Below are 26,435 nucleotides of genomic sequence, written 5' to 3'. Positions count from 1 at the left end.
GCAGGGGTTTATTTTTCAAATTAGTCAGGTCATTGTTCGAGTACATAATACTGTAGCTTTATAATGCTAACCTAGTGAGATTCATTTGTATTTGTAAAATATAGTTACAATACTGTAGGGTCTTAATCATAACATTGAATTTGTATTATATTTGTATTATATTTTCATGTAAATTTGTTCAAGATTTTATAGAATATTTTACAGTCTTAACTGTAGTATTCAAATGACTCCAGTAAATTTACATAATATATCTCGTTGTAGGATTTTAATCTCAAGGTAAACTCTAAAGCCATTTTATTTCTCTATAGCAGAAACAATTTTGGCTTGATGTTGTTTTAAGTGTGATGTAATAATTAACATTAATCTGACTACAGTATACTATGTAAAATTTTGAATGTGAGACTAGCACTTATGATGAAGTAGCTTTTGTTGAAAAGTGGCGTTGTTGATTTTATTTAAGGATAAACAGGAAGCTCAGCAAATGAATGAATGAACAAATGTGGTTGTTGCTCTCCATGTCGTAGATTAACAATGACAACTATCTACAACTAGTTCTACCAGACAGTCACATCATCACTATTACTGAGTATTATTTTATCAATCATACTGTTCAGTTTAAGTATAGAGCAAATAAACTGAAGTTTTCAAAAAGTGTTCAATTTCAACTTTTCTAACCACACCCACTCACGAATCACGTGGTCTGTGACGTATCCAACATATAAAAACGCTTCCACGCGAGAGTTCCGGTCTTGTTCTACCCTCGGAGGCAGAGAAGAAATACTGCAGCTCCTACAACATGCTGCTTTTAGGCGTTGAGCTGCATTTATGTGCCAGTATGAAGCTGAACCACCGTGAACAGGTAAATATTCAACGAGCAGTTGAGTTTTTGAACGTCTGGAGGCGATTTGTTCATTAAATTTGCTAGCATGTTAGCTGTTAGCTTCCCTTTAGCCGGGAAACACGTGCGAGAGGGCCACGTGTGGCAGAAAGTAGTCACTCAGGAGGTGTTTTAGTCAAATCAGAACATGCATTCAACTAACAGGCATGTAAAGTAGCAGGAATACAAGTTGAAGTGTTAATATTAACTTTTAAATTTAAACTAACAGCAACGTGGCCTGCGGAGCCAACAGCTCATGTTGTAAAGCGTCTAAATACAGACGTAAAAAACGACTTAATGTGTTTTAACTTTGCAGGGGAGTGTTGGATGATGTGGAATCACCTTCATGTTCATGGCAACGAAGGACCACATTTTCAAAGGTAAAACTGCACATTGATTGGTGTGATAAGTCTATTCCTGACTCCGGGCGGTGCATATGATGATTTTGTTATCCCTGTCTGAAATAAAACGTGTGGAAACCAATGGTATCTGATCTGCTGCAGATTAATGTGTTAAACATCATGCTGCTGAGTAATTATCACTAATGAGATGCGTTTTTGCAGGTTTGTGGCCTGTATGTCCCATTTAGCGCAGATGGCCACATGGAGGAAGCACAGTGAAAAGGTTTGTACTGCAAGTACTACTTGTGATGTAGGTTTCCATTTATTATTTGATTTAGAAACAGCTGGATTGGACGTTCTGTTCTAGACGTATGATCTGAGATTGATGTGCATTGTGTTTATACAGATGTAGGAGTGAGAAAGGCAACACTGTAAGGCGATGCGTGGACTCCGAAGATGACACGAACAGGTAAATGTGTTAAGTTATGCGTGTCTGCACTAAAATATGTAATCGTAGTAACCTAAAGCTTGTGTAATGTCCTAATCTAAGCTTTTCTTTTCTTTTCTTTTTTTTTTAATGCTTAACAGATGGCGTCAGTGGAAAGCAAACACACCAGCTCGGGATTAATCCATAAGTCTAATGCCAGAGGATTTTGTTACTATGAAAATCAAGTCACGTTTGAGCAGAAACATGTTTATTAAAACTAGAATGATGTATAAAATTCAAGCATTGTTCTTCATTCAAGTATGAAAAGTAACACGATTCCTGGCTGTGTTGGTCAGTCTGTGTTGAAGGGGGATCTGTAAGATTTCTTCTTCAAATTGTCCAGAAAAATCTGCTCCTCTTGGAGGTATTCGCGGTCCTGTGGGCACGAGAAACACCCGATTATTTAATGGAAATTTAATCCAAAAAAATTTATTAAACATCTGCAGACACTGGATGTGTAATTGTGAGCTGTGACCAGTTTCAATTTCATGCGTTCAATAAAAGCTTGTACAAAAAAAACTGTCATGTGCAAAGTTGTCTTTTCTGAAATTATCTCTTAGAATGGCTGTTATAAGTTCACATTATCATTAGTTGTGGCCAAAAGAATTCACAATATATCTTTGGAAGAAAACATTTTAAATTCCTCTTACTGGCAAATGAATTGCACTCTTATTACAGCTGAAGAGACCTTGCAGCCATAACTTCACTGTGTTCTATGTGGGTGTGTATCTTTTTTTTTTTTCTTTCAAGATAACTAATCCTGGATATGTCACCACTATCTTGTAACAGACTAATCTACAATTGATATTTCTTAAGTTACGCATTTAGCTTTTCAAAAGCTTTTTTGGGGAAAAAAAAAAGGATGTAAGCTAAATATGTAGATAAGATGTGATTGACTTGGGGGGAAAACAAGTGTTTGGAATAGCTGATTATGTGCTACTCTTGATGTCTGTGGAAAGATTAAGATATCTGGTATACGTAGGGTGGCTTAATTGAACGATGTAAGTAAATACATATAAATTATGTCTTTATAACAGCATTTTGAAGATTTCTCATCTTTAAGTTCATGAACCAGTAAAAATGTTACTTGGCCAGCATTAGAAACTGAAAGGGAGTGTACACATGTTCAAACAAATTGAGCTTGTGTGCTGCCAGCAATTATAACTCTGTTTAATAATTTACAACATCTTCGGCTGAAAGTGTTCCATAACCGTTACCTTTTCTGCAGTGTACTTCCACAGAGCCAAACTGGCCTGAAGCGTCATGGACTGAGCGTTGGCAAACGAAGCAGCAGGACGGATATTCAGGGCTGCTGTCAGCTCAGGGTCGGGCAACACTGAAACTGGGTCTTCAGAGAAACAAAAAAGCCCAGTTGCAGATCAAATGCAATCTAATATGACAAATTAATATTCCTGAATGATAGATTTTCAACCTCACCTGGTAAAGTTGGTGGAATAATTTGTGGCAAAGGTATAACAGAAGGGTTTTGTCTCAGCCTCTCTGTGTCCTTCTGCAGATGACTTAACCTCATTCGCTCCTGTAACAACACAGTCGTCATTTATGTGCTCCATTGTACTGTACAGAAAGCTGACGGACAGACAGACGTACCTTTAGGATTCGCTGCTCCTGCTGCCTCAGGTGTTCCGTTTGGGAATGAACACTCCTCAGTCGGGCCTCATGCTCTGCCTCCACACGTTTCGCCTCCTGCAGCGCTCGTTCTCCTTCCTCGTACTTATCTGCGGCGAGCTGTGATGAGCGTAGCGTAGTCAAAAGTCAAACATTAAACATCACGCTACATGTGGGGATCGTTGTAGTGTGAAATTACCTTGCTGAAGGCCTCGACCTCCTGGGCTTTTGTTTTGAGTCTCAGAGCTGTGCTGCTTATTCTCTCTTTCTCTCGGTCCAGCTCATCTCTTAGCCTCTCCAGAGTCTCTCGCTCCTGTGCTACAGCCATCTCCTTCTGTTTTAGCTCCGCTGTGCGAAGCTTCAGGTCAGCTTGCTCCTAGAAAAGACACAGATATTACATTTTTGTGTACTTTGAGGCTAGGGTTAACTAAATTCACTTGAGAAATATACTCAGTTATATTTAGCAGGCACATAAAGCTGATATAAATGTCTATCTGTGCAGTGATGTTTGAGTTTTTTTTGACAAAGCTACCTAGAAGCCGCCCCTCTCACCTGTGCCAGACTGATGATGGAGCCCTCTCTCTTCTCCAAGAGGCTGCTGACCTCCCGTTCGGCCCTCTCATGCCTCTGCTTCTCCTGGGCGTGGAAGTGGGCCCACTCAGCCGCCAGCTTCCTCCTCTCATCTGCACAGTGCTGCATTACCGATTTCTGCTCCTCTAGCAACGTGCTCTGACGGACAGAGAGAGAGATGGGGAGGTTTGGGGAGAACGTGGAGGTGCATGATATCGGTGGAAAGCTCTGCACTGACGTGGATGCTTGACAGCCTCACCTTGGCTCTTTCCAGCTCCTCTCTCTCGATGCCGATCTGCATGCTGAGGACGCGCCGCTCTTCCTCCAGGCTTTTGAGGGTAGACTCCGCTTTGGCCTGCTCTGCTGTCATCTTCCAGCGCTCCTGAAGCATACAAAACAAACCTGGCATTTTCAGCCTTTGAAGGGAATAGTATTGGTTTAAATATTAGGTGTTCTAGACAAAAGTTTGTGGCACTCGTAAAGTGAGGATGCTTACAAAAAAATAAGTCTGCATCACACGTTCTTTTGCAGATTTAGCTACTTCACTTGTGTCTGTCTCTCGGTGTAATCTTAGATCGACTCCATAATATTGAGATCGGGACTCTGTGGCGCCAATACCATCTGCTGCAGGACATCTTGTTCTTGACGAGGAAGAATTTGTTTGCACTTCTCAGCACTAAGAGGACCACTAATTCTGGTAAAATCCTCGACTCAGAAATGCAGCCCGCAAACTGTGAAGAACGCCCAACATACTTTACTGTTGTTTGCAGACCCTCATCGTTCTATCGCTCTCCGACCCAACAAACAAACTGCCATTTCTCTGTACACATTTTTTTGTGCATAGGTGAGTCACAGGAATAACTTTCTGGCTGCAAGTATTCCATAAGGGCCACTTTGAAGCAGACTAATGTGCAGGGTAGATAAGTGCTTCAGGCCCCCGCATGGTGTCTGCCAGTTCGGAGATGATGGCACTGCTGGACGTATTCCCATTTCACAAAGAAGTCAGTGTCCCCGGCCTAATTACAGGGTTTCTGGACCTTGCACATTTCTTTGTGCTTCTGCAGAACTGCTTGTACAGCAAATCTCAAAAAATAAAAAAACAACTCTGATGTGAAATGTCCACCTGTGAGACACTCTGCTGATGCCACAATGTCACCTCTTGTTGCTATGTGCACCCTTATCACGGTGTAAATTTTTAAAATCAAACTGTGACGGCTTCAGCCACTAACACTTTCAGTAAACCCATACTATTTTATAAGCACATGTTTGATATAATTGTTTAATAATGCACTCAGATATATATCTACCAATTCTAATTACTGTTTATTTGCAGTGAAATACAAATATGTCACTGAAATATTTATGTATTTGCAAAAGGAAATCTAAAAAGGACAAACGTGAGATGTTTTAGTGTCTAAAACTTTTGGACAGCACTTCTGAAAAACTGCTATTCCTAAGCAAATGTTCTGCAATCTATGTAGGGTTTTTACATCTTCACCTTCTCGAGCTGTCTCTGCTGCTCATTCAGCTGAGCGTCCATCCTGGAAATAATTTCCTTCAGGTAGGTTTTCTCCTCCGCCATGGCTTTCTGCTGCTGCGTCAGACGGTCCTGCATCGCTGAAACGCACATTTAGAAAATGACCTTAACCCACTTTGCACTGTGAGGCCACTACGCTCACGGACAACTCGCGTCTCCACCCGTTTGTACAAAGCGTGCGCGTGCATGTCGGTGTGAGTTACTTCGAAGCTGCTCGTCTCTGTGCCGTGCCCCTTGCTCTAAGCCATGAGCCGTGTGTTCATGTGTGCTCTCCACCCGAGAAGAAAGCTCTCCAAGCCGAGAGGAGAACTGCTCCATCTGCTCGATCACCCCTGCCAGAGACCTGGACGAAGACGAAGGGATCACAAGTAGACATAAAAATCCCTGAAATCCTGACCAGCATTAGTCAGTCAATCCTTAAAAAGTGCTGTTGTGCTCTCGCTACAAATAAATAGAACTGAAACTGAAATCACACAAAAACACAAAGTGAGATATATGAAATTAAGTGCATAATTGTAAAAATGAGTATTTTTCCTTCTGTCCTCTAGTGATAATTTACCTGGTCTGAGATGTTGCGCTTGTAACAGCATCAATCTCTTCGTCTTTTAGCCTCTTCAGTCTGTGGACCTGATCCTCGTGGTCTTTCTTCATCTCCAAAATAGATTTTCTGCACAGCAAAGGTGGAAAAATGTGGCAAATATAGATTACAGTCTCCTAAAATAAAGCAAATTTTGGGACTTACTGAGTTCTCTTATTGATCTGGCTAATTTGAGTTGAATCCAGATGAAGTCTTTTGACAGTAACAATTAATCAATTAGTTATCAACCATTACATTTTTGATAATTGGTTAACTGGTTTAAACAGTTTAAAAATTCAGCTTCTTAAATTTTCATAATTCTTGGTTTCTTTACTTCTTTATGGCCAAAAATAATTGATCTTTGCTTTGTGGACAAAGAGAGGATTTCGAGGACGTCATCATGAGCTTTGTGAAACACTGATCCATGTTTTTTTTCACTCTTTTCTGCCATTTTATAGAAAAAACAACTAATCTATCAATTTAGAGAAAGTCAGTGAAAATAATCATTAGGTGCAGTCCAAGTTGATATCACCTACTTTTCCAGATTTAGGGGTTGTCTGGGTGTTACTCAGTTAGATTATTCATACACCACAACAAACTTACTTCTTGAATTCTGCCCTTAATGTTCTGAACCACTGAACTGCATAATATAAAGATTAGGCTCAGTGATCGCATTGGTCCAAACACGTTTAAATAGTTTTCCGTTAATTTCGATAAAGCAGTCTTGCTTTATTAACTGCTACGGTGTTGTGTCTCATGGGTTCTATGGAAAGATTGTTCTTTGTTTCATTTAATTTTTACTCGTTTGCATGTATGACGACCTTTCACTCAGTCAGTAGATGTGTTGGTAACTGTAGAACAAATCCCACAATAAAGAATTTGCCATTGTTGTTGCTACACAGGTTCTTCCAGGTTTACCTCTGTAGATCTCGGAGTCTCTCCACCTCGCGGTCTCTGTCCTGTTGGGCTTGGGCCAGTTTTCTCTGGTACTGAGCCTGCAGCTCCGAGCGCTCCTGCTCGGCTGATCGTGTTGCCGTGGTCAGGCGTTCCATCAGATCTTCACACTCGTGCTGCGCTCGTGCCTCCCTCTGGGCTGCTGAGTCTTCGAGCAGCTTCACACGAGCCCTGGAAACAAACAGGAAGACTTAGAGTATGTGTCAAGCATACAGAATCGCACAGAGAAATATGTACTGTGGAATATATTTTAAACACGTACACAGGTGCTTCAAAATTTGTGCGTGTGGTAAAATAAACAGGGTGAATGTGTGTGGTCTCAAAATAAACTACTTGTGTGTGTTCTCCACGAGCTCCATATCCTGTTTATGCCGCTGCTGGAGCTTCTCTAACATCATTTGGCTCTGGTCTCGCTCCAGCTGCAGCGTCTTCACCTGGATGATAAAGCAAGTTTTAGGCTTTGACGACTTTTAAATCGAAGCTGATGCAGCAGCGAAAGTTTTTTACACATATAACACAGTGACAATGTTTGTACCTGTCCCTCCAACTGGATGATACGAGCCTGTAACCCTTGATATTCTCCAGTTTGCTGTAAACCCCCCAGACCCAGCAACTGAGTCTGCATCATCTTTAAAAAAAAAAAAAAAAACGAGCAGCCAAATGAAGAACAAAGCAAGTGATGAATTTGTAATGCATAACTCTTGTAAGTAGAGGAGAGTAGGTTGGTCCCTACCTGCTGTTGTAGTAGCAGTTGCTGCAAACTGTCTGTTGAAAATGTCGCCTGTTTAGAACAAAAGAGATTTTAATTTTAAAGTTATTTATCATAATCATAACATCCTTATTACAGAAAGGGAGCCATACCTGTTGTTGGATAGCAGCTGGCGTATTCTGCATTTGGTTTTGTTGTGGAACTGCAAGCAAGAAAGCAAATATGATTAACCAAGCTGAGGTGCTCACACATTGTATATTACAGCACTGGAGTCAAATGTGCCTTTATGTATTTAATCAACTCAGCCATTTTCCTATGATTACCTACACCACACGGTGCCAGGCAGCATAGCGGACAAAGGGCTGGGCAACGGTAGCTGTTGCACGGTTTCGTCTGAAGCCTGCCTGGGCTCCCTGAGCACCTCGGATCCCCTACTGGATGGAAAGTGGTGGGGTTTGGACTGAGGCTGGGGGAGGCTAATGCTAGCTGCAGGGGCTGGCAAGGGATCAGTAACTTGAGCATCTGAGGGACGAGACGAACTAAGAGTTTGTCCAATGTCTACTACTTTAGGGGGTGATGAGGGTGATACCTGGGTGGTAGGTGTGGACTTGATAAGCATAGCGGGAGACTGAGGTGGAGTTGAGGGACGGGTGAGATTGGTGTCTATACAAGAGGAGGAGGACATGATTCAGCAGAATACGAGTTTGTGGTTTACGAAGGTTTTGAGCATGATGTGATGGTATGGGACTCATAGGTCAACAGAAGTATGAATCAATGGCTGATCTTATGGGAACAATTTTCAACCTTCTACTGTGTTGACAGGAAGGCATATGGCTTTGAAAAATGTGATCGTTATGCAATTTCAATTCATCATTTTATTGAAATGGAGTCAGATACCTTGCTTGGGCCTCTCCTCTCTGACGGGGGTGGAATGAGCAATAGGACTGGGCTGTCCGATAAAGGTGCTACAGCACAAAACAAAAGAAAAATGAAAACAAGAGCAAAATCTTGCCACTTCGATGAATTTAATCAGTTTACACAACAAGCATCGTACCTCGCTTCCTTGACGGATGAAACAGTGTCTGCTTTGCCTCTGGGAGTTTGTGGTGTGACTTGCTTACTGAAAAGAAAAGATCAGGTTATCGTTTATCACTACTATAAACATTTCTTTTGTCAACGTATTGCCTCTTCTGTTGTAGCGTGCACAGTACCTAACATTTGACTCAAGATCCACTTTTTCTTTCAGGTCTGAGGAGTCTTCTTGCTTCAAAGTTGTTGCCTCGGTGTTGGACAAAGCCTTCTTCCTGCTCAGTGCTCCAGCTAACCAGTCATCCTCCTCCTCTTCTTTCCTCTGGCTTTTGGAAACTTCTGATTTGGTTTGTTTGGTGATACTATCTCTTGGGACTGGGGAATCTGCTGCCATTTTTGCAGCAGATGTGGTATGACTGCTGGTCAAGGAGGGCTTTCTCTCCAACACAGGAGAGGAGGGGGCCTTTGGAGACTCTGCTGAAACCTTCGTCTCTTTGCGACCATCCTCTAGGTAGTTGGGTTCATCATTCGGCTTGAGGCCGAGCCAGTCGGTTGAGTTTTGGCGTCGGGTGGCGGTGGGCGTGGTGGGTTTTGGTTTCTTTTCTGGGGTAGAGGCACTGACGTCCTCTGTGGAGAATCTGATTATAAGAAGAAAAAAAAAAGTTTAGTGCAGTTGAAAACAACAGGCAAAAAGTACAACATGAAGCCTGGACCAACCTGACAGACTGTCTGCGGGAATGACGCCCTTCAGGAGTGGATCCCACAGTCGGCTGATAGGCCGTGAATGTGAGGTCATCTTCTACAAGTGGCTCTGATACATGAAACCATATTGAATGACCAAAAAGGTACTTGCTCACAGCTATGCCATACAGAAAAGCATGCTGTTGTATAACCTTTTAATGTCTTCTCCTGTTGCTGCCTCTCTTGGGACTGAAGCTGGTCCTTCCTCTCACCCGTGGGCGGTCGCTCCAGAAGCTGCGGTGAGGTGAAACTCTCCAGAATCTCAGTGATTCTAGTTCGAGGGGCGCTTCTCTGAGGGGCGTCGCCCCTGAGACAAACAGAGACATGAAATAACATGAGGAACAGCAAAGACTGTTAGCCACCATTGGAGCGGCAAGATAGTGAAGCAGAACAAATTAGAAAAGAGAGGATGTCAGTTTGTAAGACATTGTCAAGGTTTGTTTTTGTTTTTCGCTGCATCCCAAAGCACTAACACAGTAATTATTCATCATTTGAGGACTATAAATAAGGACAACAATAAGAGTGAGAAACAAAAAGCGAAAACAGGGCCGTTACCTTTCCTTGGTAGACCAAAGCAGAGTCTCTTTTTTCTTGGGATTGCTTTTATCGCTGTCAAACCCGAGTGCATCCATGAAGTCATCCTCATCATCTAAGGCGAGCTCACCCTTCTTTGCCGCCTTAGCTGATGAACAAAGAATAAACACACACACACAGTGTTGGATGATAACTCGTACAAAAGATAAATTAAAGAATCTTGAAAAGGCTTACTTGTTTCCCTCTTCAGGAAGGGAGATGCCGAAGGAGATGGCACAGTTTTTTCCGGTTTGGGGTGGCTGGGTATCGATTCAGGCTTAGTTTCATCTGGAAGCAAGTCATCGAGGGGATCAGACAGGGGGTCGTCTAGATCTGCAAGAGGAAGGAGACTCTTTACTCTTTTTATCGTGACACCAAAGTGTTAAGCAGTAAATTATAGATAGTAATTTTCTATGCACAGATGTAGATACTTATAGTAAGTTTTTTTTTTAAAAATAACACAAACAAAAATGCACACATATTTGTGTATATAAATATATTTTACTGTGTTTTGCTATTTAGGCCTGCAACAATAACTAGTCGTAGTGTTGGACTTGATTCACTGAGGGGCATGCTTTATATACTGCCCACTTCACGTATGTAAGTGAGGGTGGAAAACATACTCAAAACAAATACAAGATTTAATGGAGGGTTGTAACACTGGGTTGTTGACATCTGAAGCTAATTCAGCAAATACACCTCCAGATTTCCACATTTGTGTGGGATTTCCACTTTTTATAGTGTGCACTTCTGTTCAAACTACCCACAGACACCCACTGATATTACTCAACTACGAGGACGGGGCCAAACACACATCTTTACTAATGTACCTTTAGTGTAAGGTGTCTGACCAAGACCTTCATTATCACCACCACTGTCTGAGTTAAAGCAGCAGCAGCAGGAAAACAAAGCAAAACTATGAACCAACGGCACATTTGCTCTCCTGTGAAGTCACACAAAGCTCAGAAGTGAGTGCGACTTGGACTCACCAGAGAAGGTGAACTTTTTGTAGTTACGGGTCGTGGATGAAGGTGCAGAGTTTGGCTTCTTCCCTCCTCTGCTGGGTTCATCTGAGTGAAGCAGAGGCAGACAAAGGCTTCTCTGATTGCTGCTATTAATGTGAACTTCAAAGCTGGTAAAAGATGTGAAGATAATAATGAGAAAATAATTTATGCAGGAACATTCTGCAGTGAATTACCTGCTCCCTCTGGTTTTACATTACTTTCTAACACAGCAGAGTCTTTCTTTGGCCCTTCATTACCAGACTGCTTTGTTTGTGCAGGAGCCGAACGGGGATTTTTCTTTGATGAGAAAAGGTCAGCATCCATATCATCCATGTCCTGTACGAGGGTGGACAGGAAAACAATAGATGCTGTCAGTGAACCAAAACTGAACTCTGTCTCTGCTTTTGCACATTTGATAATAACGTACCTTCATGTTCTTCAGCAGGACGGTGGGGTCAGCTGCTGAGACATCGGATTCCTTAAAAAGAAGTGGAAATAACAACAATGAGACAATGAAGTAATGTAAACACAAAAGACACAGTCAACTTGTTTGCCTACATACCTCACTGTCCCCCCCGTCCTGCTTTACGTCCTCTGCTAGCATACTGAAGATGTTATCACTGGCATATGTGCTGGAAACAAAAAAAAAAAACAATTTACAAATGAAGGAGTAATCATTTATGATTGGTAGTATGCAAAAAAAAAAAAAAAAAATCTAATAGCAAATATTTTGACAGTTATTGCAATTTCAAAATGAGTCAAAATTTAAGCAGGAATTTCTTATTTTATTTCTTTTCCACTGAAAAAAAAATCTAAAAATGATGATGCAGTTTTGACTCTGGTCTGTACCAAACAAGCATGTTTTCTTCAGTCAGGTGAATAAGTTTCGTAGGTCAGCATCTCTGCACCACAGCACAATAGTTTATTTATAATAGTATGCTGTGACACGTTTGACCACCATCAAAAAAAAGCAGCCCCTGCAAATTGGATATTAGAATTTCTATAATATTTCAATTAGCTGTTCATCCTTGTGTGTAACTGTGTAATTCTTCCAACTTACCGATGCAGTGGCCCTCCGCGAGTTGCTTTCCCCTTTGCCGGTTGTTCTGGTGAGCAAATTGTTTTAAAAAGTATACATAATATATCACAATTTCAACGTAAAATTTTAATAATGTTTGAGACAATACTTTTAACACTGATGCTGACAAAACTGCAGAATGTTGCTCACTTACTTTTTTCATCAAACAAGCTGTCAAGCAAATCATCATCTCTGAATGAACCTTTAGAAAACCACAAGGATACACTTAACATGACTGTGAAACTTTTGACTTTGTAAAGTTAAGACTGCTTTGCTTTCTGTGTGTTCATACTTAGTTTGTAAAGCTTTCTCTCATATTCTACAATAGAAAGAACCTTGATTTGATTTACGTTGACTTCTTCTAGAGGTACATTAACACTGATGGTAAAGCTGTGTTGTGTAACATATAACTAACACTGGTGAAACTTACCTTTAGAGGTTTTAGCCTTCGGTTTTGTTGCCTGTAAATATGGGTGAAAAATAATTAGCTGTTTTACAAGTGGAAGGCTGTAAATTAGCCGGATGTAACTTCTCTGTAGCAAAGGGCAAACGAACTGTTCATACACAAAGTGGCTGAAAACTTGGTGTTAACATTTTCAAGAATCGCTTAACCCCTGACAAATCATTTAAAATGTTCACTCTGGCAGCAGTTTAACTCACCATGTTGATTTTTTCTTTCTCCTGCTAGCGTTAAAACTTGCATGTAGCTAGCTAGCTAGCTAACTCTAACTAAATCTGATTAGGCGTCTCCCGTCTCCATTGGTAACCGCTATGCTAACACTACTTAGCATTTCTGTCCTTGTTAGAGACACGAGACGGCTGTAACTCGCATGTTTAATATGCTTTTGTATCGTTTAATGCTTTCATGTCGCTACTCGTTTTTAGCAATTTAAAACTAGTCAGTTGACTAACGGTAAAATGAATCACACCGCCTCGAAACGGTACACATTCACATAAGGTTTCACGTTAGCCATGTAGCACAACTGAGCTAACTCAGTCTTCTAGCACAAACTATCTGATCAGCATGAAATAAGCTAAACGTGAAGTAAATAATAAAAAAAACACGGAGCTTCTGTGCTTAGGCGATTCATTGCAGCAGTACCACAACCTGGCAAAACGCACACTTCCTGTTTACAGTCCGAAGTGCATTGTGGGTAATGTATGTTTTAACCTACTGTGGAGGGAAACGTGTTCCAGAAAAGCTAATTCATTTGTGTTTGAAGACGAAGTTGGTTGTTTTGAAAGTCACCTGACATTTTTACCTGTTTGCTCAGGCCTGCTGTGTTAAATCTGTCCAGCTGCTTTACCACCAGGTGGCATCAGAGCTTAGAAAACTAGTCAAAACAAATCAGTTACTGTAAAACTGATGGGCTGAATAATTCATCTGCTATAGCTTATGTTTAAGTTGGTGAGATCTGGGCTTGATGTTGCACTTCAATCAGCACAATAATAAGCAGGCATCATCATTCAGTACGCACATTGCTTAAAGGTAAGTTTATGACTCTTTTCCTTATCTATATCGTCCTCCATAATCACAAAATGAGCTTCTTCAGAAACTAGGAGTAGATTTAATTGCTGATATCACTTGATTTCCCTTGATATCACTCTATTTGTGTGTCAAAACTAAGATTTGCTCTACAACTATGTTTAAAATTCTGCCCTGAGCATGCAGGGATATACTCTCCTCTTTGCTAAATTGGTGGAACCTGGGGGAGTTGTTCGAGGGGAGTGTTTCTTTACCCTGTCAGGGCAAATTTGCACAGTATTTCAAGCTATCTCGACAGATTAAACAACACAAATCCAAGATTTGTTGGACTAACACACATTCCAGTGATAATTCCTGGTAACTTTCCTGTGATAAAGTTACCAGATTGTGCATATCGCATTTCAGGCAGGCTGGAACTGATTTGTGATGCATGCCACGCCATCAGTCTACTTTAGGGAGTTCTCTATTTAGTATAATGTCAGGTGATATTTTAAATGCTGCAAGTAACAGCACTTGTTTCATTTATCAGAAAAGGTTAATCTCTTTAATAAATCACCAAGGAATTAAACTCAGGTATTCTTAAAGGAGACAAACTTCATTGACACACAGCAACATACAAATGCCTTTCATTGCTTTATTCAGTCACTGGGCTTCCTCTGTGAGAACAACATAAAACTTTAAGGTTCACAAGCTTTCTCTACGTGCCATATGCTGTACAATACATGACCACTATTTCAGAAGAAATCACTTATGAGATGCTAAGATGCATCCAGTGGAAGCCCTCCTCATTAACAGCTACAAAAATAGCACAGAATCAAAGACATTTTTGTGGCTTTTTTCCATATGGAGGCACATCTTTGTCACTTTAAACCCTGAACAAATGCCAGAGTTTGAAGTCACAATGTAGGTAATGCTGTAAATTCAGCACTTATCACAGGCTTCCTCTGCACTCACTCAGCTGAGATTTCCTTTTCCAGTAATGAGAGCATCTGCTGGACAGAAAGGAAGACGCCATCATCAGAACAGGCCTCAGTGTTTTTGTAGCCCACTTTTCTTTTTTTTTTTTTTACTCTTAGTGGGAGTCTTGGCGTGAGCTGTCAAGTGCAGATGAATCAGAATCAGATCAATGAGAGAAAACCAACAAAAGACTACATGAAGTCTCTCCGGTAGTAGCCCGGGAAATAAGTCTTCACATCAGAGGCCACTGAAATGAAAAAAACAGAACACAAAATAAATGAAGATTTTGTTTTTATGTGCATTTGTTTTCTGCTTTAAAACACATTTTAGCTCTAAAATAATGGACAGTCTACAGGGGAGGAAAAGGAAAAGAAAAGCTACCATGCAAAGTCATGAATGGTTTGGGAAAATGAAATTATGCCTCATAAAGAAACAATGCACCGTGACTCAGCTGGATGCAGAGTATAAGTTCACACACAGACTACCCGTGACCAGGCTGTAGTCAAGCACGGTGGTCATTTAGGTCATTTAGATCTTACCCATTTAACAATGCGGTGGCAATGGCAGGCGTTGTGTTTATAATAACCCTCTGAAGAGATGATGGATTGTTATTCTGCCCTCTGAATCATTTAGTATTAGCAGTGTAGCAGCGAGTACTTAAGAGCCAAATGTGGGGCAGGCATCTTGGCTCTTCATGCATCTGTGCTTCTGTAACATGCTCCACTGCTCCACTTTCTCCCCTTGTCTGGAGCCCCTTCTGTAAACCCCCCCGACACACACACACACACACACACACACACACACAACTTCCACATCACTGTCAACTTGTTTCTCTCTTTCTCTTTAAATGTAATTCTCAGTTTTGTGTGTTGGCATTGTAAGTATTTTATATTTAATTTCCCAAATTCTGTTTAATTTCACGAGTTGCTACTTTCTTGTCTGCAGCGCTGTAATTAATTTTAGAGGTAGTTCAATTAAACTAGCTTTGCCAAGATTTTTTTTTTTTTACTGCCAAACATATGTCGTTCAAGGTAAAAGCTAACACTAAAATTAAAAAATTCTAATTTCATTGATGGATTGTATTTACAGCAGTTCATCCTGGAGACCAGCCAGTTGCTCATTAGCATCTTCTGTGGCAACCGAGGAAATTTGTAAAGCCTGATGATGCATATGCAGGATTCTGTACAGTTTATGCATTAAGTCAGAAAATATTGCAGAAGCCTGATACTGAAACATGCACCTGGAACCACTCTGGTGACACAATGTGAGATCGTCCGGCATCAAAGCTGAACCAGGCTCAACTTTGGCTGCATGCATCCAGCGAGATGTTGCGTTGGCCAACCAAACACATAAACACAACCCCATATTCCTGCTGTTTACCTCACTGCTGTTATGATGGAAGATAAACTAGCTGCCTCAGGGTTTTAGTGCATGACTTCCCGACAAGTGTGTGAAGTTTGAGGATGTGTTTGGGTAACTTTTTATCCTGTCACGAATCTGTAATTTACATCTGTTTATTTCGTATTTTGCGTACTGAGGTTGTATAGGGTTATATCTCAAAGCTAATGTCACAAACTGGAAGTGGTGATTTTAGGGAGCATGGTTGTTTACAAAAGAGTTGCAAATTAAGCACATAAAAGTCTTGTCATTGACTGCTTTTTCAAGTTCCCAACTTTACAAAAACACTACCAACTGAACTGATCTCTTACCCCGTCATCTTCACTGCTGTCATTTCTGGGCGTCCGCTGCTCCTTTGCTCTTCATGTATGGCACGTCTTTCTCAGTATCATCCTTCTGCCTGTTGAAGCTGACGCAGAACAGAAAACACAATCAAAATGTAACATTAAATGCTTCACCCTCATTATTACATGGATAGGGCGGTAAACTCATTTTGCTGTTGAGAAGCCGTGCTCCATGGTGCTGCAGCCACGTGGCATTGTTTGCGATGGCAGCGTGAGTGGCCGAACAGGGCCAGAGGGGCCGAGAAGATTGCACTTTGAGTCAATTAGTAGCCATGAACTGAAGAGCTCCGATGCTTTCTCCTCCATTCATCTTTCCATTAAAAAAAAAGATGCTGGAATACACTGTTGTTATGTAGTCAGCCACTTAATCCACACACTGTTGCTCAAGGCAAACCCCAAAATAATCACAGGAGTGATTGCAAATCAATGATGCAGATAAGTCTCTCTCTTCTTTCTCACACTCTCTCCCACACATGAAACGCTTATGCATTTATTTTTTCTGTATGTGCTCACAATCTGGTATGGGTGGAGGTATTTTATTTTCTGAAGTATTTCATACTTTTCTCTCAAGGCTCAAGCTGTTGATTTTTTTAAAATCACATATTGTCTGAATCAAAATCTGAAAATGGAATATTGACAGAAACTGGGACAACCACAGACGACAAGTTTTTTAAATCGCCGCTATTCTTCGGTGCTAAAAATCAAAAGGTTGGTTTCTGACGCTTACTCACGGTTTGATTTTGTTGGAGAACCTCTGCCGCAGGATGAGGGCGATGGTGGTGAGGACCATCATAGTGGTACACATGGTTCTACCCTCCCCAAGGATCTCCTGCCTTGGGACTTCTGGCGGTTCAGAACTCTTCTTCCCCCATTTGAAAGGCTGGAATGGTGAAAGGCAGAGTTTGTGCTGTAACAATCTGACTATTCCTGCCTTTCCGCTTGGCTCTCACTCATGATTGGGAAGATTAGCTCAGAGGATTAGCTAGGGATCAAGCAGGGGGGTTAGATCTCGCTGGCAGGACTGGGAAGTAAACAGAGCATGCTGTGTGCTGCTATTCTGAAAACAACCCACCGCTCCACCGTGTCGATTGCACAGCGAGACGAATCAACCTCCATAATGTCTTTTTTAGTTACGAAAGGGTGGCATTTCACGAGCAGGCCTATGGCAGCTTCACAGCATGGGGTTTAAGGATTAACATATTCCAATCAGCTCAAATTGGTGTATATCTGGATTTGTGCTGTTTCACTCCGATTGTGCTCAAACTTACTTTGGAAAATGTTGGATCTTGGTTAGATATCATAGGGGTGCTTCTAAATATACCTTCTAATGACATCCCCGCAGGCCAAGTGCAGGGCTCCTACAATATATTATGAAAAGAGAGAGCATAGTGGGATAAATAGGGGTATAAATAGGGACTGTCAGCAGCTAAGCCACTTATACTTAGCACTGCTGACTCAAACAGAGAATAAGAGTGCAGTAGGCCAAGGAACAGACAAGAAATTGGAATTTTGTTGACAGAAATGCAGGATCCGATAGAAGTTTTAAAGAATTCATCATTGTGGATGGACATCTAGTAGAGTATTCTTTGTATTTTTTTTATTTCAAAATTTACTCAGTTACAGATACAAATGTGAGTCATAATGAAAAAAATGTACAATCGTCACAAATAACTGTTAGAAATGTAAAAATGTCTTTGTAATACCTAGTAAAACGGACACAAGTGGGCACGCACTGATAAGAGGAAACGTCTGCAAAAACATCCTAATATATAAAGAATGCCGTTTACATTTCATTCTTTCCAGATATACACATTCAGCAGAAGGCACATCCAAGTCAAATGTGACCTCTTGTCCACTGTTGGATCTACGGTTTGTATTTTCTTCCTCTTTGCTCTCTGCTTCCAGCCTTTTACACGAGAACAAGGAGGGGAGCTTTAAATATTTTACTTTCGCTCTCACACACAAACACACACTCACACACTCTGCTAGCCACGACGAGGGCAGAGTACTTGTTCTTATTGTTGTTTATAATAGAGTGTATGTTCCACCGCCCATTATTATTGTAGATTACATGAAACTGTATTCCCAGATACAGTCCAGGTTACAGTCATTTTCCTATCTGAGGAAAAAACTGGAAGGATCTCCATGTGTCCAAGTTTGGGACCTTCAACCGGTCGAGGTCGAAAGCTTCGTCCAGCCCACCTCCTCGTAGACGGCTGTGATGCCGCAGTAGACCGTAGCCAGGAGTTTGGTCCATGCTGCAGCCACCTCCGGCGTCACAACCTCCGCAAACTCTTCTCCCAGGACCTCCAGAATCACACCACTCAGAATCTGAGCAGGAGGCAAACAGATGCATTTAAGACTTGAAGTTCCATGAAAGGAAGTGTTTGACATCATGGCCTGAGAATATTAAATACCAATACTTTGAAATGTAGATTAAGTAGAATGAAATATAACATGCAGATTTGTGGTGCTGCTCAAAGTTCTTGGTCAAAACCAGGCTAGCTGTTTTCATTGTTTTCCAATCTTTGTGACTGTATCTTCAATAACCAATCAGCAGTATCGATCTTTTCAGCTAACTCTAAGCATTCATTTACCACTTAAACGGTTTTCTCTGATCACAAACCCACAACAATTGCCTGCACAGACCACATCTGCTCAACATGACATGTTAGACCAGCCTCAGCTCAATAAATAGTTGACATTTATAATGCCAGAGGTGGTAGAAAGAAGACTCAGATGGGCTTAACCAAGTTTCTGCTTCTGTTAATTGTGTAGGCAGCAATAGGTGAGTTACTATGGGGGGGGGTCTATCCCAGCCGACTTAGGGCGAAGGCAGGGGACACCCTGGACAGGTCACCAGTCTATCACAGGGCTACACTTAGAGACAGACAACCAAGCACACTCACATTCACACCTACGGACAATTTAGAATCACCAATTAACCTCAACATGTTTTTGGAAGGAAGCGGAAGAACCCGGAGAGAACCCACGCTGCACGGGGAGAACATGTAAACTCCACGCAGAAAGATTCCGGTGCCCCCACCAGGACGCAAACTGGCGACCTTCTTGCTGCGAGGCAACAGTGCTATCTTTCGAAATATAATATCTTTATTCAATAGATATTTTCACTTCTAGGACTAAAGGACCATTTTTTCTTTTATTATTAGAAGTTTGAACATCCTTCTGCCACTGAAACACTGTTGCCTGTCTCATTTTACAGTATCAACCAGATTTTTTTAATGTTTAAACTGTATTTTTCAGTTCCTGTAATTGAAAAACTTAGTCGCAAGTCGTAAATTCAAATGCAGGAATCCTCTGTCAGTCTAGCTTGATCTGTTCAGGCCACATAATAATTCTATTTTGATAACAAAAATCGTCAAAAATTGGTTGTTTTTTTTCAGTGAGCTAGTTTCTCCCATAATGTCATGGACAGAAGATGGAGAAAATACTCACAAATGGAAATAAATGTAGGGTGGGGGGACGTATTCGTAAAGACATTTAAACTTATGGTTTGATTGATTGTCTGACGTTACATAAATTGTATAATTTCCTGTAAAACAATGAAGCATATTGGATCCTTTGTATAATAACTGGTGGTTAAAATGTGCTATACTGTATTGAATCAGTGTAGATTACAGATTTGGGACACAGCTTTAAGTTTTCTTGTTTGTCTTTTATAATCTACTTTCTGCCCTTTTGTTAGCAAAAAATCCCTTAATTCCACTTTTACTAACTTTTCTTATTCATATCCCTCCATGTAACCCAACCCCAACCCTAAAAAAGCATCACCAAAAACCTATACCAAATGACTCAAAATGGTCTGAAACGTGCTCCAAAGGACTCTCTGTGGGGTAAATACGCTCTATAACTATATCACAAGCATCCCAATCATTCTGCGTTTTTGTTTTTCCTCACATTTTACCTTGAAGTACACAGGCTCCACCTTGTGACGGAGCGCGTGGGCCTTCCCCACCAGCTTTAGCACTGAAGCCACCTTTTCGGAGCTGTCGAGGCTCTCCACCAGCGTGTTGAGGGCGTTCATCACTCTGTGAGCGTGTTTCCTCAGCTGGGAGCTCTTCTCCAGCTCCTCCGCATCCTCGATGTGCTTGAACTGGCTGAAGTACTGCTTGGACGAGGGGAAGTTCACAAACAGCCTGCGAAGGAGGAGAGAGTTAAATGAGAGATATGTTGTGTAGTATGTGAGCAGCTGCCGAAGCTAACGCTGTTCTCATTGGCCTTCAGCCCGCACCGACTTGATCCTGCAAACCCACGTTCATTTTTCAAGCTGGCAAGATACCATAAGTAAACAGTAGCACTCACATGACAGAGCTGTGTGTTTTTCCTTTTCAGCTGTTTGCGTGTAGCTGCTACTGTGTGATATGGACTCCATATATTTCCGAAAGTGAAGGTAAGCATGCTGCTGCAGAGTAAATGGGTGAAAACATACATTCTTTTAACATGGAAAAGTTATTTAAGTTGTTTTTTGTTGCCCAAGATATAATACAGTACAGCAGGTGAAGAATAAAGCCTCATTTTCCCTTAAACATGTTGAACTGGAGAGATGCAATAAATTTTGTAGCATCAGATAAAATCTCTCGAAGCTTCATCTGACTCCAAGTGCTGGGAGAGATTCTGTTTCATAACTGTTTGAACTTTGGCTTTGATAAATGTCTGTTCCATGTTTTGTTTTTTTTTTTTTTCCAGTACTTTCCAGTGTATTTGTTGCATAATATCTGTTCCCACTTGACATTCTTTGTAAATTAAACATTGGATGTATGTAACTGATTCTTCCCTGTGAGCCCAGTTTGATAGTTATCTCCATAAATGAAGGTTTTGAGGAAGCATGAATTGACTATTAACTGCGTTGTACCTATCCGTGGCCATTAAATGTTATTTTATTCACTCCCTTGGCTGGACACCCAGATATTAATCAGAAATCTGACCTCTGGATGCACATCTCCTGCCACCACTCCTCGTTTGCTCATGTGTGTCACTGGTCCTCCACTGTGGTTCCTGTCATGTCTTTTCTTTTTTTTTTTTTCTGTAATGCTGCACAATTTCTAACAAAAGGTGAAATGTGCTATTTAGAGAGAAAGACATAGCACACCTGATGACTTCCTTTTGACTTTGTGATGGACGATTGTAATGACTGTAAATGTCTCGTGCTTCTGTTGGCGTAATTCTGACATTTTTCTCATTTTAATTCAACTTCTAGATCTTTGATATCTCCTCACACATCCTGACTCACACTGTGGTCTCTCTGAGGATAAACTGTCAGTTCAAAGATGTTTTTCTTTGATTTTATCCCTGCTTGACCTTCAGAGGTATCATAGCGAATTAACAAAGAGGAACCTAAAAATTCACCCCCTCCCACAGTCTGGGAAGAGGGCCAATGCATCTGGTTGCTGGCTATCAAATCAAGATGTCCCAGCTCCCCCTGTTTCCGCAACAACTAACACAAAAAGGAAGCAAATATTTTGGCTAGATATTAGAGTTTTACTTGTGAATTTAAATGGGAGGAGGTTAGAAAAGTGGTGTCTTAGTTTTTCAGGGCTGCTGCAAGTGCTGGAGCTAAAAAAAAAAAAAAAAAAGATTCCTAGTTTTACTGCAAACTAATGAGGAACCGTGGTGTTTAATCTTTCTTTCTTGTAATTGCATGACCTGTGGTTGCATATAAATAGCCTCATTAGTATTTTATGTAGTCATTGGACTCTTAATCCTTCCTTATCTTATTTCAAGAATAACCGAAGAGCCGAATTGAGGGAAAGTTTCTAATTTCAGAGACAGAGCGCCATAATTTGCTACTTTGGATCTTATCTGTTACCCCAAAGACAGTTAGTTTCAAGGATTAGCGGTAGCATTCCAGTTTAACAGTGAATCTAGTCTTACTGTCAAATGAAGAATTTCCCAGGGTCATGCTTATCGATCAGTCCTCATTCCTTAAATTCCTAAAGGTCGTGGGGTCTTTGTGATGGAATGCGAGTAGAAAAATAAGGTGGAAATTGAGCTAGAAAGGTGCAATTTTAGCAATTTCATTTGGAAAGAAGAGGATTTATTGATTTTTTTGTGTTTTAAAGTGCTGCAACTACATTTTTATATTTAGTAGTCTGTGAAGACCAGTTTACCAATGATGAGTGTACAAATCTAATGCTGCCCTCCCTCTCAACTTTCACCTCCTGCAATCAGAAAGGATTATAAAGGCATGCAATGTCATGCAGGGAATCTCGTCACACGTGAAAGACAGTCAATGCCTTCGCATCTTTGCCAAAATCCCTGCCGACGGTTAATTTTTGGCACAATTTCTTTTCTTGGATTCCAGGGAACACATTAAAGGACTTAAAGTGACTATAACAAGCGGAGGAATTGTCTAACAGATCTTCAAGGCTAATTAGATACAGTGAACATTTAAATGAGTGATGAAGAATATCTCAGAAAAATGTGAAACACTGATATCGATATCGTAATAGAAAATGCTGTCACGCCTCGTTTTCAGAGAGCAGAGGGACTTTTTAAAGATCTCACTGCCCATGATGGAGGAATCATGCCGCTGTAGGTTGCCTGGCCCTCTAAACAGGCATTCAAAACATGACCTGCTGTGTAAGGGAGGGAGCCCTTTGAGAGCCAAAGATGCCTGACTGATGGATTGCAATGTTTATGCCTCTGCGATTTCGTAAATACGACGGGGAGAGGTGAGAATATCTTATTGGCTGTACAAGAAAAAAACATGACTGGCTGCGTTCCTTTGGACAGACTATAAACTTGTAAAGTCAACATTAAGGTTAAGCTACTGCTGCATTCTGTAAGATCAAATTCCCACAATCTGTGCTTTGAGTTGCATTGATATGTTTGCAGGTTTTTGGGGAAAATGGGTTGCATCAGTAGTTTTGTGGCTGTAGCAGGTGGATTAGTAGCACTGAGGTGAAAAGATGCAGAAAGCAAATTGCATCTTAAAAGCAGTGGCACAAACAAAGTTGCAGAATTGAGAAGGATAAAAAAAAAAATCTTGATGCATACAGCGTCTGTTATAAGCCCCTCAGTAGAAAAAATAAAAACCAAGATATGCGCAAATGGATGCACAACCACAATGGTGATAAATATCAAAATAGCTCAAATATAACACCTTCTCTCATCTAATTGTAGCCAGCATCTGTCACTGTGTCACCTCTCTGCTATCATTTCCTTGTTTGAATTGGATAAACATCTTCTGAACTCAAGATGCAGAAGCTGCAGTAACAAGTTCAAGCATGAGACAAGAGAACAAACTCCAAGAAGCAATACCTGACTAGTATGGCCACCCCGACGTCGTCACAGTTCTGGTAGACTTTAGCCCACGAGTCCTGGATCATCACCCTCTCCTTGTCAGTCAGCGGGCTCGGTCGCTCCAGGTGGTCCACCTCTCCCTCTCCCTGCATCCTCTCCATCTGGAAACACAGTGTGGAGCGAGCTGAGCACATGCAGAAGGCAGGGCTGATGATGAGAGTACCCCTCCCCCAAAATAAACACAATTTCTACCTTATTTTTTTGTTCGTTTTTTTTTTTCTTTTTCTTTTTGCTTATTTGTGTCGCTTTCTTGGTGCGAGAAGAAGCAATTCCCTTTTTCCACCTTTTCCCCAGTGAGAATCTCTGCTCTCTACCTTCTGAATCTCTGCTGAGCGAGAGTGTGAGTGAAGAACAGGCTGAAAAAACACAAGAAACGCACGCAGCGAATGAGGAGGAGCCTCTGTACTCTCTGCTTTTACACTCTCCCTCCCTCTCTCCGTCTTCCTCCCTCTACCCACCTCACCTTTGTAGGTGGTGTTTGATGAAAACATGATGAGAGCTGAAACAAATCCTTAATAAGACAGCCCGATATGTCATACATGCAACGTGTGAGCATGGAGGCAATGTAATATTATGGTGTTAAAATAAGATAAAGGAGCACACTGACCTTTTCCTCCAGAGTTACCATTCCACACTATCTAGGAGATTAACTTGCAATATTATTGAATTTCTCACAAAGCCCTGTAAATATAAAAACACTTTGCTGACGGAGAATTAAACCGTATGACGTCTGTTCAGTTTGATTTGTTCTGTGCTTCAAACAAGATACTGATCATATCAGTCCATTTTTAAATTACTTTACTCATCCCATTATACGCACACACCCTCAACAGGCATGTTTCACTGCACAAAAGCGTGCATTTTCCAGCTTTGTTTTGCAGCAGGCGTTATCAGCGGGAAATCATATCTTGCCTCTGCTATCAGCTTCAAAAACTTACGTATGTTCTTAATCCAGTTTCATAAAGGGTCAAGTGAACTGGATGCTTTAGCCTGATATCTGGGAGTGAAGTGTCAAAGGAGAGCAAACATAGGAGGAGTGAAAAGACATCAGACATAAGAAAAGTTAAGACTGAGGCTGTGTACAACGTACACACTCAGGTTAAACATTAACAGAGTCCTTGATAGTTTGTCATCAAGTTGCACCATGAGGTGTATTAAGAGAAGGCCAGGAAACAACTGAAGGTAGCCACATCTCGTATTTCATAGACTACAGTGTTTCAAACGCAACAAAACAAGCCGTGCAACTTTTCCTTTGAGTTATATTATATCAGGTAATCACATTTCAAATAATATAATATGGTTTAAGGTGAATAAGACCTTCTCAGAGAGGCCGCTGCCAGAAAAATACAATGAGATCAGTGTCCATTATAGCACCGGCTTATGATCGTATAAACCAGTTCAGTTAGTCCAGACCAGGTTGTTGTGCATCAGTCGATCAATGAGGCTTGTATTTGACTGTAAAAAAAAAAGTCCTACTTTTGCTGGTTTATGTTTTACAGATATTCTGTTAATCCTTTATGACTATTGGTGTCCACACCCAGATAAGCAAAGTCAAACTCCAGGTCATGAGTAATGTCATCCAACATGCACTCAGCTGTGAAAGCTCATGCAATCCAGCTCAACAGCAGCTCTGTCATAGATGCTACTTTTACAAAAATGGTAAATGGCAAATGGACTGCACTTATATAGTGCTTCTCTACCTTAGCGGCACTCAAAGCGCTTTACAATGTTTTCTCATTCACCCATTCACACACACATTCACACACCAATGGCGACAAAGCATCTGGAGTTTCAGTGACGTCAGAAATGTGATAATTCCACTTTACTGGGTGGTGGTGGTGCATTACACGAACATGCATGCAATGCTTGTGAATGTATCGCAGTCCACTACACCACCACCTGCTATGACCTCAGTGATAAACATAAAAGAAAATTATTACCTTTTATTACAGAAAAATGAAAATGTAGACGCCTTGTAAAAGTAGAATTTATGACAAAGCTGTTGTGTTGGAGATTTCCCATGTGCCTGTGATGAAGTAGCCTTTACCCTGCTCTCCTGGGGGGGAAATAAAGCTCACATGGTGTCAGCAATCTACATCCAAAGGCATAACTCTGCACTAGACACAGGACTAATGAGCAAGGACATCTAGTGGGCAGCGGGAGTAATACTGCTTCTCAAGTCAATCCAGACACTATTTTGAATTATAGAAATCTGGGTCAATTTATGTAAATTACTTGTGGAAAAATAAATCACTAATTGTACATCTCTCAATAACTGAGGGCAAAAAAGTGACACTGAGGCTACAACAGGCTTTTTGGTTTAATCAGGTTATCTGCTATCATTTTAGTTCATCCAAGCGCCGACAATAATGGGATTAATCCACGACAATGTGACGGCTGTTAAATCCATTATCCTGTTATCCAAACTGACAGATTAACAGGGTGTAAACACATTTCTACACCAGGCCTCAGAGTTTTTGCACTTTTTGCTTCAATACAATTATTCTAAAGGTTCAGATTTATAAAATATTAACAGAAAGTGTAACCAACAAAATATGAAAATGGTTAAAATCAGCTCATCTACCATCAGCTGTATTAAAGTGACACATATTGCCAATTAATGCATAAAAAATGACAATCTTTTATTAATCTGTAGTATTGGAGTGTTTGACTTGATGTTGATAGTTATATTTTGGCTAACTTGTGATAAACATGTCTACACTATGACTTTTAAATAAGCAACACATTAAATACTTTCACTTTCACCACTGAATAATTTATATTTTATTTGCCTAGGATCAACATACATAAGCAAAGCCGCTAA

General features: G+C 40.8%; 2 protein-coding genes and 1 long non-coding RNA gene across 3 annotated transcripts; 1 reads left to right on the top strand and 2 right to left on the bottom strand.

Moving 5' to 3' along the window:
- Positions 1–738: 738 nt before the first annotated feature.
- Positions 739–2,224, top strand: LOC103375387 (uncharacterized). The gene is made up of 5 exons (XR_521204.1): positions 739–859; positions 1,194–1,257; positions 1,441–1,501; positions 1,625–1,687; positions 1,807–2,224. It is a non-coding gene; the product is annotated as an uncharacterized LOC103375387 (long non-coding RNA).
- Positions 1,897–13,201, bottom strand: fbf1 (Fas binding factor 1). Its single transcript, XM_008305661.1, has 30 exons — positions 12,764–13,201; positions 12,534–12,564; positions 12,258–12,305; positions 12,086–12,131; positions 11,588–11,657; positions 11,453–11,503; positions 11,220–11,361; positions 11,011–11,091; positions 10,217–10,354; positions 10,004–10,130; positions 9,601–9,755; positions 9,425–9,518; positions 8,890–9,345; positions 8,733–8,798; positions 8,576–8,643; positions 7,831–7,880; positions 7,703–7,750; positions 7,505–7,597; positions 7,303–7,403; positions 6,934–7,140; positions 5,998–6,105; positions 5,642–5,781; positions 5,400–5,518; positions 4,161–4,283; positions 3,884–4,060; positions 3,531–3,707; positions 3,314–3,451; positions 3,143–3,242; positions 2,923–3,053; positions 1,897–2,081 (listed from the first exon to the last, which is right to left on the bottom strand). Exons 1-30 carry the CDS (start codon positions 12,764–12,766, stop codon positions 1,998–2,000), a joined length of 3,372 nt encoding a protein of 1,123 aa, XP_008303883.1. The 5' UTR covers positions 12,767–13,201; the 3' UTR covers positions 1,897–1,997.
- A 4,677-nt stretch (positions 13,202–17,878) lies between these two features.
- Positions 17,879–23,712, bottom strand: LOC103375378 (cytoglobin-1-like). The gene is made up of 3 exons (XM_008305644.1): positions 23,570–23,712; positions 20,214–20,445; positions 17,879–18,619 (listed from the first exon to the last, which is right to left on the bottom strand). Exons 1-3 carry the CDS (start codon positions 23,710–23,712, stop codon positions 18,455–18,457), a joined length of 540 nt encoding a protein of 179 aa, XP_008303866.1. The 3' UTR covers positions 17,879–18,454.
- Positions 23,713–26,435: the final 2,723 nt, after the last annotated feature.

The sequence above is a fragment of the Stegastes partitus genome, unplaced genomic scaffold (genome assembly GCF_000690725.1).
Source record: "Stegastes partitus isolate 25-593 unplaced genomic scaffold, Stegastes_partitus-1.0.2 Scaffold43, whole genome shotgun sequence".
NCBI classification, from domain to species: domain Eukaryota; kingdom Metazoa; phylum Chordata; class Actinopteri; family Pomacentridae; genus Stegastes; species Stegastes partitus.
Note: the sequence above shows the minus strand (reverse complement) of the source record. Positions and strands in the feature narration are given on the sequence as shown.

What these genes read in the sequence shown, in the direction of transcription:
- fbf1 (XM_008305661.1), bottom strand. An exon ending in GATCTTGAGTCAAATGTTAG is followed by an intron (nt 8,799 to 8,889) that starts GTACTGTGCACG and finishes TTTTCTTTTCAG; the next exon opens with TAAGCAAGTCACACCACAAA. An exon ending in TCATCCGTCAAGGAAGCGAG is followed by an intron (nt 8,644 to 8,732) that starts GTACGATGCTTG and finishes TTTGTGCTGTAG; the next exon opens with CACCTTTATCGGACAGCCCA.
- LOC103375378 (XM_008305644.1), bottom strand. Translation starts at nt 23,712, where the DNA reads ATGGAGAGGATGCAGGGAGAGGGAGAGGTGGACCACCTGGAGCGACCG. An exon ending in GGGGTGGCCATACTAGTCAG is followed by an intron (nt 20,446 to 23,569) that starts GTATTGCTTCTT and finishes CCTCCTTCGCAG; the next exon opens with GCTGTTTGTGAACTTCCCCT. An exon ending in TGGAGCCTGTGTACTTCAAG is followed by an intron (nt 18,620 to 20,213) that starts GTAAAATGTGAG and finishes CCTCCTGCTCAG; the next exon opens with ATTCTGAGTGGTGTGATTCT.